This window comes from Lissotriton helveticus, chromosome 2_1 (genome assembly GCF_964261635.1).
Source record: "Lissotriton helveticus chromosome 2_1, aLisHel1.1, whole genome shotgun sequence".
Classification (NCBI taxonomy): domain Eukaryota; kingdom Metazoa; phylum Chordata; class Amphibia; order Caudata; family Salamandridae; genus Lissotriton; species Lissotriton helveticus.
In genome coordinates this window covers 457,567,366-457,580,285 of record NC_136059.1, presented here as the reverse complement: position 1 = coordinate 457,580,285, position 12,920 = coordinate 457,567,366, and the positions used below count along the sequence as shown (strand labels likewise).

Sequence of the window (12,920 nt, the reverse complement as noted above, 5' to 3'; positions counted from 1 at the left end):
GCGATGTGAGGAGCTTCTTGCTGTGAAGTTTTCAGACAGGAGAGATGTCTATAATAGGCAGCCTTGTTCTAGTGGAACAGGCAAGTGTTCCTAGAGTTGGAATGGTGGAGGATGTGGCTAGACTGAACGATCGCCACTTTCCTGAATACATTCCTCCCACAACCTCAAAAGACTTTCCCACTAGGAGATGTAGAGTCGGTTGGCGAAGAGGCGTGCGGAGGAAGACTCCTATGTACTGCCCCAACGGTCCTTTTAAACCTGGAGTGTGTGTGTGTGTGTCAGCTTGTTTTAAATCAAACCACACGCATAAGAATTTTTAGGAGTATCCATGTGTGGTAAAGTGAACTGCCTAGTCTGTATTCTTTAATATTTTTTATTTAGTTTCAAGGTTGGCATTAGTACAATGTATTTAGTTTTAGAATTTGTGTTAGCAGATTGGTATGTATTTGCAAATGGTTTGTGTTTTTTTAAAATTCAAAATGTGATGGCGGTGTGTGCAGGCTGGTGCTTGGATGGCGGTGTGCGTGGACTGTCGCTTGGCTGGCGGTGTGCGTGGAATGGCACTTGGCTGGCGGTGTGCGTGGAATGGCACTTGGCTGGCGGTGTGCGTGGAATGGCACTTGGCTGGCGGTGTGCGTGGAATGGCACTTGGCTGGCGGTGTGCGTGGAATGGCACTTGGCTGGCGGTGTGCGTGGAATGGCACTTGGCTGGCGGTGTGCGTGGAATGGCACTTGGCTGGCGGTGTGCGTGGAATGGCACTTGGCTGGCGGTGTGCGTGGAATGGCACTTGGCTGGAGGTTTGCGTGGACTGGCCCTTGGCTGGCGGTGTGTGTGGACTGGCCCTTGGCTGGCGGTGTGTGTGGATTGTCGCTTGGCTGGCGGAGTGCAAGGATTGGTGCTTGGCTGGCGGTGTGCATGGACTGGCGCTTGGCTGGCGGAGTGCAAGGATTGATGCTTGGCTGGCGGAGTTCAAAGATTGGTGCTTGGCTGGCAGTGTGCGTGGACTGGCCCTTGGCTGGCGAAGTGCGTGGATTGGCGCTTCACTGGCGGTGTGTGGGGACTGGTGCTTGGATGGCGGTGTGTGGGGACTGGCGCTTGGATGGCGGTGTGGGTGGACTGGCGCTTGGATGGCGGTGTGGGTGGACTGGCGCTCGGCTGGCGGTGTTTGAGTATTTACTTTGTTGGTCACTACAAACACAGCTAGCTGAGTGCCACTCCACGCAGTCCATCACTTTGTGTAGTTGCTGTGTCAGGAAAGTGGGCCTAAGAAAGTGATGGGCCCTTGAATGGCGCTGTCTGCTGGTGTGAATGTTATGTGATGGGCCCGCGGCTGGCAGTGTGAATGTTTTGTATGTGTCACACGTATGAAAGGTGTATGAATGTCCTGTAAAGAGGTTGGTGCTTTACTGTGAGTCAATGGTTCAGTTTCTCGACCTTTGAATTATTTAACAGTGCATTTCATTTTTGTGAAATGACTTGCTAATACAATTGTACATGCTGAATCATCACTCACCCTCGTGCCAAATCCAACCGGCATGTGTGTGCGCTTGAGGATTAGATGGCTGTGCAGTAATCTGTGTCTTTTTTTCTCTTTCTGAAGCAGGGTATACCTTGTCCCTTTTTATGTGAATGTTGTAATGTGTTGGTGTTGTGCCTGGTGGTGTGAATGGTCTTGTGTGCATCAGGTATGAAAGATGTGTAAATGGCCTGTAAAGCGGTTGGTGCCTTGTCGTGGCTTTACAGCTCACGAGTTGTGAGTCACGGGTTCGGTTTTAATGCATTTAATTATTGACAGTGCATTTCATTTGTTTGAAATCTCTTGTTAATAAAATTTTAAGTACTGAATCATCACTCGCCCTCATGCTAAATCCAACCAGTATGTGCGTGTGTGTTTGAGGAATAGATAGCTGTGCTGAAATATTTGTCTTTTGAGTCTCTGTCAAGGTGTTCATTTCATCAATGAATAACCTACCAAATGTAGATATTCTGGTTAACCCATGGTAGTACATGGTGATGTCCCTTTTGTGAAATCCAACTTATTTTTTTATCTACAATGTCCTGCAAACTTAAAAATGTCTGTCACAATTTCCTGTCACAATTTCCATGTAATATTGTGCCAAAAATCTCACGCTGCAGAAATGAACACATAATTATGTCAAAACAATTTGGTTTTGAAAGGGAGGTCACCTGGGTTTTTGGTCCCGTGGTCAACGGCCATCTAGGGAAACCTACTAAACCCACACACTTCAGAAAAGTAGACACCTGGGGGCTTTCAAGGAGGTATGGCTTGCATGGATCCCCCAACGTTCCTTTACCCAGAATGCCTTGCAAACTTTAAGCTAATAAAAAAATGCGTTTTTCACACAGTTTCGTGTGGGATAGTGTGGCATCACGGGGTTCACACAAATTTCCTTCCACTGCGATCCCCCAGTAAAAATGGTGCCTCACTTGTGTGGGAATTGCGTACTTGTGTGGGAGGCACAAGTACCCGCGACAGGCAAAGGACCAAATCGTAGTGTGGCGACTTCAAAATTGCCTATGTCAAGGTTGGGGGATCGACGCAAGCCATACCTCCTTGGAAGCCCCCGGGCGGCTACTTGGGCCTTCCACACAAGTGAGGCACCATTTAGGAAATTTGTGAGCCCAGTGATGCCACGCTTTCCCACACAAAAATGTGTGAAAAAACTGATTTTTTCAGCTAAAATTGAGGTTTGCAAGGGATTCTGGGTAAGGAAACGTTGGGGGATCCACGCAAGCCATACCTCCTTGGAAGCCCCCGGGTGTCTACTTTTCAGAAATGTGTGGGTTTGGTAGGTTTCCCTAGATGGCCGCCGAGCACGGGCCAAAAACCCAAGCAACCTCCCCCTTGCAAAAGTAGGTGTTTTTGACGTAGGCAATTTTGAAGTCGCCACACTGCGTTTTGGGCCTTTTGCCTGTCGCAGCTACTTGGGCCTCCCACACAAGTGAGGCACCATTTTTATCGGGAGACCTGGGGGAACGCTGGGTGGTAGGAAATTTGTGTGAGCCCTGTGATGCCACGCTTTACCACACGAAAATGTGTGAATAAAATGATTTTTTTTTAGCTAAAATTGAGGTTTGCAGGGGATTCTGGGTAAGGGAACGTTGGGGGATCCACGCAAGCCATACCTCCTTGGAAGCCCCCGGGTGTCTACGTTCTAGAAATGTATAGGTTTGCTAGGTTTCCCTAGGTGCTGGCAGAGCTAGGGTTCATAAACTACAGCTAGGCACTTGACCAAAAACGGGTCATTTTTCACTGCGAAATTGAGGTGTGACCACGTTGCGTTTTGCACCGTTTCTTGTCGCAGGCACTAGGCCGACCCACACAAGTGGGGTACCATTTTTCTTGGAAGACTTTGGGGAACGCAGGGTGGAAAGAAATTTGTGGATCCACGCAGATTCCAGAACTTTCCACCACAGAAATGTGGAGAAAATGTGTTTTTTTGCTCCATTTTTTAGATTTGCAAGGGATGCTGGGTAACAGAACCTGGTGGGAGGCAGTCAAGTCACCCCATCATGGATTCCCCAGGGTGTCTACTTTTCAAAAATGTATAGGTTTGCTAGGTTTCCCAAGGTGCCGGCAGAGCTAGGGTAAAAAACCTACAGCTAGGCACTTTGCCAAAAAAAGGGTAATTTTTCACTGCGAAATTGAGGTGTGACCACGTTGCATTTTGCGTCGTTTCCTGTCGTGGGCACAAGAGCGACTCACATAAGCGAGGTACCGTTTTTAATCGGGAGACTTAGGGTAATTCAGATTTTAAAATCAACTATTACCTATTGAGTTTTCATGCATTTCTCCCTTCCAAATTAAAGACATTGTGTAAATAAAAGTCATTTTGAAAAATGACCAATAATTCTCACGCTAGTATGAGTATTCCCAATTTTGAAAATGTGCAAATATATACTGTTTCTAAAATCTATAATTTGTACCCAATTCAGAAATACATAGGTGTCTTTCATACCGATTTTTCCATGTATACATTTTCCCAGAATAGTTACTCTATACCCGGTACATAATAAAATACCATTGCAAGTTGCTGCTCAGTTTTTGGCTCTGGGTTCGTCGGGTTCTTGGTGAACCTACAAGTCCTATATATCCCCACAACCAGGAAGGTCCAACGGATGTTACGGTATATTGCTTTCAAAGAGTTGACATAGTTACAAAAAGTTACAGGTGAAAACGTTGAGACAAAAGGCTGGTTTTTTCAACTAATTTTCAATTTTTCCAATATTTAACTGTTAGTTTCTATAAAGAAACCTTCATGGATTTAGACAAATGACCCTTTTCTGAATTCAGAATTTTGTCTACTTTTCTAAAATGTATAGCTTTTCAGGATCCATTATTGCTTTTATACTCATTTTAACCATCAACTGGAAGGAGGTTGAAAGCACTAAAAATAGCAAAAATGGGCTATGTCCCAGAAAAATGACAAAATTGTGAAAAATGTTGGTTCTCTGACAAAAGACTGTCATTCCCTAAAAGCTGGGAAAATGGTGATTTCAGCCCCACAACCCCTTTTTTGATAACATTTGCAGGGAAAAACCCAGAGACTTTCATTTGCAGCCTGTTTTTCCCATTTTTCTGAAAAAAACAATTTTTTTTACTGTATTTTGCTTAATTTCTGGGACCCCTCCAAAGGAATCCACAGACCCCGGGTACCTTTAGAATCCCTTATGATGTTGGAAGAAAAGGACGCAAAATTGGCGAGAACACCTTATGTGGTCAAAAAGTTACAGGGGCCTAAGCACGATCTACCACAAATAGCCAAAAAAAGGCTTAGCACAGGAGGGGAAAAGGCCTAGCAGCGAAGGGGGTGAAAAAGGCCTGACTTGCTGCAGAGTCACTAATGGCCTGCTGAATTAGGGCTCGCTACCCAATTGTGAGTGAAATAAGACTGGCCCTTTTACACCTTTGCAAATTATCTTTAGATAGAGAGTTGCAGGATGGGGGGGGGGGGTTAGTCCCATATCGTGTCTTTATGTTTACAATTCAACTTGGACTTACCTGATGACTGGGGTGACAAAGAAGGTCCATACCCTCGACATAGAGCAGGAACTTTACTTATGCAAATGTCATGACTTCTGATGATGTTCACTGACAAACCGCTTTGCTTTACCGTCCTGGATTGCCTGTGGGTGCATGTGAGCACACATCTCAGGACTTGAAGTCCTGGACAGAGACTAGAAACCAAAGGCAAGCCTCTTGTGAGCCCAGTTACAGACATCTGTTTTGACAGCTATGGCATGGTTTGAAACTTGTACTTTTACCCTTTTTGCCTCCATCCTAGGAAATAAAGCTATCTCACGATCTTAGGTGTCATCTAGAAAAGGTACAGCAACAAGCACATTCTTGTACATGGTAAGCACTTCTGCTAGGATTTACTGGTCAAGCTATATATAGTGACTTGATCAAAACGAAGGGCTTGAGCTGCTAATCAAGGAGGCATGTCAAGCTGACCCTGGATGCCAAATTACAGATGTTTATTTACCAGGGGCATCCAATACTTTTTGGGTTGCTAAGGACTGAGAAAGCAGCACGTTGGCTATTAAGTCCAGCAGGGGAAGATCAATTATGTGCCTAGTTGTCGCAGCAATGATATATGGCTGTATCATTGCTGCGACAACTAGGCATTAGGAGCGAAGACTTACATGCTGAACAAAGTGTTATATGTTGATCAATTTTGTATATTAAATAATTATCTGACTACTTCAAGTCAAATATATACTTGTTCTGGTTGTGCTCTGCTATTTTCTTTGTAATATTGTTTATATATAGAGGATTCTGTATATAACAACTAGCAGTGTGGATGGCATGGTGTAGTAGCATGAAGCACGCCTAAAATAAATTGTTTCAACTCGACTGCTGTGCAAACAAAACAGAGGTGCTGGCTGGTACTAAGTATCCACTGCCATCAATCTTTTTGTGGAAGATCAATTTTGTGCAAGCGCTCTCTATATTTATCACAGGGCACCATTCAGTGTCACAACAATTGTCGAACCAGATCATACAAACAATAGATGTATTTGGTAAAACTTAAGAATCCCCCCAGTAGATCTTGCAAAGGCTTCCCAAAGTATGCCGTCTTCACACCCAGAAAATAGGTTAAATGGTATGTGCTCCCATGCTATAATCAACTAGCATCAACTCTACGAGTACAAGACAACCACAAGAACGCATTTGGGGTACCTCCAATCAAGCAGATCTGGCTGAGCAGCTAATTAACGCCACTCATTATGAAAATCTGTGGGTGCAGCACCTCCAGTGGACCCACTTTTATCTCTCCTTATCGGTTTCTACGCTTTGCGTGCAGCACACCTTAGGCCTTTGATCTTATGCATAGCAAGAGTCAACTAGAGAAAGGAGGGATCCAGAGGAAGAGATCATCTAGACTTAAAAACAAAAGACAGCATTACTTGCCTTCATCAACTATCTTTCAGGTGGGTACTCCAAATGCAGATTGCTCACATGTTGAGTAACGGCAGGCATCAGATCCAGAAATTAAAAAGCGCAAAAGTGTCAGCATCCATTTATTCTTTTATTAGATGCAGTGCAGTGCCAAACTAACTGGAAACTTATTACTGGAGTCGTATAGCTTTGAAGTTGCCAGATCCATTCTGACACCTGAGTTATTTAACAGGTGAGAAACTGCAAGCAGAAACATCCATCAAAAATGTAAATACATTCTGAACAAAAATGTGAATGCCTTCTCAATAGAATCAACATGTCTCCTGAAGTAACTGTAATTACCACGTTTTTGTAACCATAAGGGCATGTTGGGGAGAGGATGTAGCCTAGCGGCAAGGGCTGTCTAGCTCAAATCTGGAGGAACCGGGTTCGAGTCTCGTCAATGACGCTCAACATCCTGTGATTCTGGGCAAATTACTTAATCTCCTCCTGCGTGACAAAAATGAATGTGTGCGTGTAAAGCAACTGGTGCTAATGTAAAGCACTCGGATATCAGATACCTTCGGGTCAAGTTTGTGCTATATAGGACTACAAGAAAAAGAAAGCTTGAACGCAAGCAAAGCACTGGAATGAAGGGGACTGGATTGTGTCAGGTTTCTGAAATGAGAACCTTGAGACTTCAGTCCAACAATAACATGTGAAATATCCCAGAATAATTAAGCAAAGGAGTGGATGAGAAGGATATTTGAACGCTAAATTCATTTTGTATATTAAATTATTATGCAATGCTGCCATTATCAATACAATCACAATGGAAAACCCATCTATAATCACACAAGACTAACAAAGCTTTCGATAAATCACAATAATATAAGACTTACTAGTATTGCTGGTGGCGGGTTAATTCCACTGACATCTGTGAGGATGTCATCATACTTGTCAAAGTTAATACCAGTTTGATAATGAGCAAATATGCCATCCTCAGTTTCAGGAGGAGGAGGAGGCACGTATGTTACCCTTGCTGCTTTAAAAAAAGAGTAAATTAGGTTTGAGACAGAAATTAGACTGTTTTATACGGTAATAGTTGTAAATATCATATTCAATATAAATGTAAAGAGAAACGGACCCAAAAATGAGCAACATAATTAAACGGAAATGACAAAATGAACAGTTCTAAACGCAATAGGTAATGTATACAAGACTATTGTACCGGAGTTAAAAGAAGCATTTGCCTCATATGTTTTAACATAGAAACTGAATGAAACAAAAAAACATTAGCATCTCTTAACCAATGTATAAATGCTCTGGGTTTAGTTTAAATACAGATTTTACAAAGCTTAAGGATGCATATGCCCGATTTAAAAATGTAATAGTGAGCAGGTGAAAGGTGCCCTCCAGTTTTAGATTGCTCAAAAATGTGTATCTTGTAATTTCTAACGTTGGTGTTATGGTACTGCTTCCACTGTCAACTCGGATGCCTGAATATTACAAAAGTTTTAAGCAGCAGGGAGACCTGCCGGTACCATGCACTGTTCAATGGGTTTATTAACCAAAACCCCCTGGTATTGCAAAAATAATCAATAAACTAAACTTGTATGTTCAATAACTTTTATATGCAATATTTTAGATTCACTGAGACATACTGCAATCCTGTATATATTAAACATACATCACATTTTCTTTGAGAAACTAAACAATAATCACTCCTAATCTCTAACATGACACAAATTAAATACAATATTGTAATTACATTTTTCATTCATTAGATTCTTCATCCATTTTTAGTTTTATGCCCGATGCATTTCGGGACGGTGGGGTCCCTTCTTCAGGGGCAAAACCTACAACAAATATTTTTAATTATACATGATGAAATATAGTATAATATACATAGTTCAAAGTGCCACCTGTGTGTAACCGAATTGCAAATAATAAGCTGTTCAAAATACCACCTGCGTGGAACATAAATATGATAAAATGCTGTTCTCACCATGGAGAAAAAAATCTGACTGTTCTTGCTTAGGTACTGGAGCAACGGTGCTGTAAGGATATCATGAGTTTATAAAACCATGTGAGCCTTGGATCCAAGAATAAACTGAAAAGAGTGAAAAAAACGTATCGAGAGATTTGTGCGGTACCTCAGGACATTGGAGCCTTTGTTATGGACGTGCCCCGTCATAATCTGGGAGGTCCCCCAGTCCAGGAGATTCGACTTGACCGGACGCACCGAGTGGGGATTAGAAGATCACCAACGGCTCCCCCGCCATATATCCTGACGTGTGCCCAGGATTTCAAACTCATGAATTCCGTTCTTGGTGGCCTCTTCTCTTCCAGGACTTGGCAGCTTCCACACAACAGAAGCCATGTGACTTCCGACTCGTCACTGCATTCCTCTGCTCCAATGATTGTCCCTTACTCCTGGAGGCACTATTTAGTCTTATCTATAAATGGGAAGGCAGACTCCTTCAGATACGCTCTTTAGACGAGGCAACCTCTCTTCTTCGGCTTTAGGATATGGATCATGCCAGGCCTTTTTTCTTCTTGGTGGGGTGAGTGGGAGGATTGGGATTGAGGGTGGGTAGGGTCAGGATTTTGAATTTTTCTTCTTTTGTTGTAGTATTATTATTAGTGATTTGTATTGCTTTTTGTCCTATTAAGGCTGTTAATTATTTGCGCTCAAGTGCCTTACCTACATCATTACTCAATGAGGCCCGCTGTGATACATACTATGTCTGTATGGTGCAAATGTGTGGGATTAGTATGTACATGACATTTTCAGGATGTATGGCATGCTGCCATAATGATGAGAAGTGTTTCTGCTCATTTTTATTGCCTTACAATACTAAACCTATATATACCTGGTGCGAGCCATCTGCCAATATACACCAGAGATATATCGAACCCCATGTTTGGTTCGGAGGGTGTTGCGACGCCTTAGTTAGCAATCACCTCAATAGTAAAGTTGAAACCACACTGATGGGCATTTCTTTTTGTCCAGTACCTCGTACACAATGTCAACACACAAGAGGCAAAGGTTACGAAAACAGAAGTGGTTTTAGGTTCATATGGATCATACTGACAATATACTTATGATGTCGCAAACCACCCCAAAAGTCTCACCAGGGATTTCTATGCTTAATAACCACAAAATATTTTCGCTAAATGTTAAAGGTCTTAACCATCCTGTTAAACGGAGAAAGATTCTTGACTACCTACAGAAACAAAAAGGGAACATCGCTCTGCTACAAGAGACAAAGATTGATTCCAAGTAATTTAACTCACTTATAAACAGGTTCTACAATGAAGTTGTTTGTTCTGAAACGATAGGAAAGAAAAACGGTGACCTGACTAGTAGCGAAAAAAATCAAACATTGAAATAGGAGCACACACATCCGACACTAAGGGGAGATGGGTTATGACAAAATTGATTAAAGACAACACAGAATTTTACATCACTAATGTTTACGCACCTAACAGACGACTTAGACTTCTGGAATGACCTATCTAAACAGATCAAAACTATTCCAGACACTGCTCTACATATACTTGCGGGCGATTTTAATCTGCCCTTGGACCCAGCCTTGGACAGGTACTCATGGTGTGCTTTTCGCAGTAACAACTCTCACAAAGCTTTTACTAACCTTTGTTACCGTTTCAATCTTCTGGATTCCTGGAGGTTACAAAACCCCACAGGCAGGGAATATACATTTTACTCATCGCCACATAACTCCTACTCACGCATTGATTACCTACTTATCACCAGTAATACCACTGCTAGAATTGTGGAGCGTCAATAGAACCCATACCACTCTTGTATCTCCCTATCTATATCCAACATAAAACCGACCAAACAACAGCCCCTCTGGAGACTAAATGACTAAGTTTTCGAAAAAGAGCAACACAGAAAAAACATTGAAAATGCAATACAGATTTACCTTCTGGTCAATAAAAAAGATGATACATCGGACCTCACTCGTTGGGAGTCTCTGAAGAGTACTATTAGAGGTGAGAATATTAAAATCAGAGCAGCCATGAATAGGGATCACAAGAAGACCCTCGACAAATTAGAAAAAGATTTCTATTCTAGAGAGCAAGCAAATAGCATCTAGAGATGCGACAATCATAAATGAATTGGTGAATAAGAAATATGAATATAATAAGATACTCCGTGACATAGCTGGGATATGGATTAACAGGCAAAGAACATCTAGGCTCTGTGAATCCAATAAGGCGGGTAAAAGTCTAGCGGCGTACTTAAAGTTTAAAATGCAGAAGAACACGATTAATAACATAACGGACCAGAAAGGCTCAATTCACTCTGACCCAGACAAAATTGCTGAAGTTTTCAAAGATTTCTATAGTACTTTGTATACTGAAAATAAAGAACTAGACAACACTGAAGTCCAGGATTATCTAAATGAATGTAAACTCCCTGCACTTACAGAACCAGAACAGTTAGAAATCAATAGCCCAATTACCGCCTTAGAAATTGAGAAATCAATTAAATCACTCAAATGTGGGAAGGCCCCAGGACCAGATTGGTTTAGTGCCAAATTTTATAAGTGTTTTCCCTCGCTTCTAGTTCCTCCACTCTCACAACTGTTCCACAAATTCAGTAATGCTGGCAAAGTTACTGGAACACTTGCTGAAGCCATCACAGCAGTATTACCAAAAGAAGGGAAGGATCCGACACTCCCCAAAAATTACAGACCAATATCTCTCATCAACTTAGACTGTAAGCTTTACGCAATGATTCTTGCAAACCGTCTCCCAAAATTCTTACCAAAACGTATTCACCCCTCGCAGGTTGGTTTTCTAAAGAATAGGTTATCCAGTGATAACACTAGGATCTTGGCCTACGTATTGGAGAAGGCTAAACTCACTAACTCACCAACAGGGGCTATCACGTTGGATGACAAAAAGGCTTTCGACAAAATTGACTGGACATACCTAGAGGCAACGCTGAATAAATTCAAACTGGGGGAAAATTTTAAGCGAATGGTAATGTCACTCTATTTCAATCCCTCAGCTAGAGTACGAGCAGGAGGCTCGATCTCACCCCTCCGTTCAATTAGAACAGGGAACAAGACAGGGCTGCCCTCTTGCCCCCTCACTATTTTTACTTGCTATTGAACCCTTCTTATATCACATTAAGAACAATGCCCAGATCACAGGGGCCCACTTTAACGACTACACGGTCAAAATTACCGCATACGCTGACGACGTTCTAGTGGCCTCTGAAAATGCTGAAAAGGCAATCCCTGCTCTTTTGTCCTCAATAAAGAGCTTTTCCAGAGTGTCCGGATACAAGCTGAATAAAGATAGACTGAAGTAAAACTCCTAAATAACCATGGCGACAAAGATTATGGGAAACTCTGGTCTCTTATGGCAACACAAATGCTTCAAATATTTGGGCCTAGACTTCGCCAAAGACCTGATCACTACCCTTCACACTAATGAAACCTCAATTTATATAAAAAAAAGCATTACTGGAGGGGTGGTCTCCTAAATATCTTTAATGGTGGGGTAGGGATGAGACGTTGAAAATGATGGTGACCCCTCTGATTAATTATTTGGCTAGCATGTTGCCAATGACTTTCTCAAATGATTTCCTGACCAGAATCTATAAGCTCTTCAACATGTTCCTCTGGCAAGGTAAGAAGAGCAGAATATCAATGCATAAACTCCAATTATCAAAAGAAAAAGGCGGTCTGGGTCTCCAGAACTTTAGGAACTATAAAACAGCGTTTCTCTGCAAGCAAGGAGCTAACTGGTTGACCGTACAACCGGACTATACTCCAGTTTGGCTAGATATAGAAAAGTTGCTTATCGATAAAATGCCTTTATCTGCACTCCTCACCATGGACCTTTCCCACCTACCTCACTCACAATACGTCCTCCTTAATACTAAGAGCCTTTCTACGGTTAGATCACCTCTATAAACTAAAAGTTAATAAGTCTAACATGTCCTCTCTATGGCGAAACCCTAATGAACAAGTTACTTACCTTCAGTAACAATATATCTGTAAGAAACATTAGTTAGATTCCTTACCTTAGAATAACCCCCAGGCGTCAGACTGGATTCGGAAAATTTTGCGTAGCAGTACCCCTGCGCATCGATAGGCATCGTCTGTGGCTCCGCATCCGTTGTTGGCGCCGGGATGACGTCGTAGTACTTAGACGCCGCCCTCGCGCGCTGTCAGTTCTTATACACCGCTTTTCCGCGCCAGAAACGCAGAGCCATGATAAAAACTGACACTGGTGGCATGAAACTAGGGCCCTGAAAGCGATGACCTTAACCCTAGATATCGGTTCGCAGAACGGGGAGGATGGGTGGGGCGGTAAGAAATCTAACTAACTAATGTTTCTTACAGATATATCGTTACCGAAGGTAAGTAACTTGTTCATCTGAAAGAAACACGTTAGTTAGATTCCTTACCTTAGAATAGATACCCCAGCAATACCAACCCTGGTGGTGGGTCTGCGAAACAAGATCAC

General features: G+C 42.4%; 1 protein-coding gene across 7 annotated transcripts in view; it reads right to left on the bottom strand.

Moving 5' to 3' along the window:
• The window catches only part of DDX4 (DEAD-box helicase 4), a 1,965,714-nt gene that overhangs the window by 637,593 nt on the left and 1,315,201 nt on the right, over positions 1-12,920 (bottom strand). For 5 of the 7 annotated variants that reach the window (XM_078675096.1, XM_078675100.1, XM_078675102.1 and 2 more), the window contains one exon: positions 7,307-7,449. In XM_078675096.1, the coding sequence (XP_078531222.1) occupies positions 7,307-7,449 (143 nt within the window). The remainder of the gene's footprint in view (positions 1-7,306; positions 7,450-12,920) is intronic. The other 2 variants (XM_078675101.1, XM_078675099.1) reach the window with 1 other exon arrangement.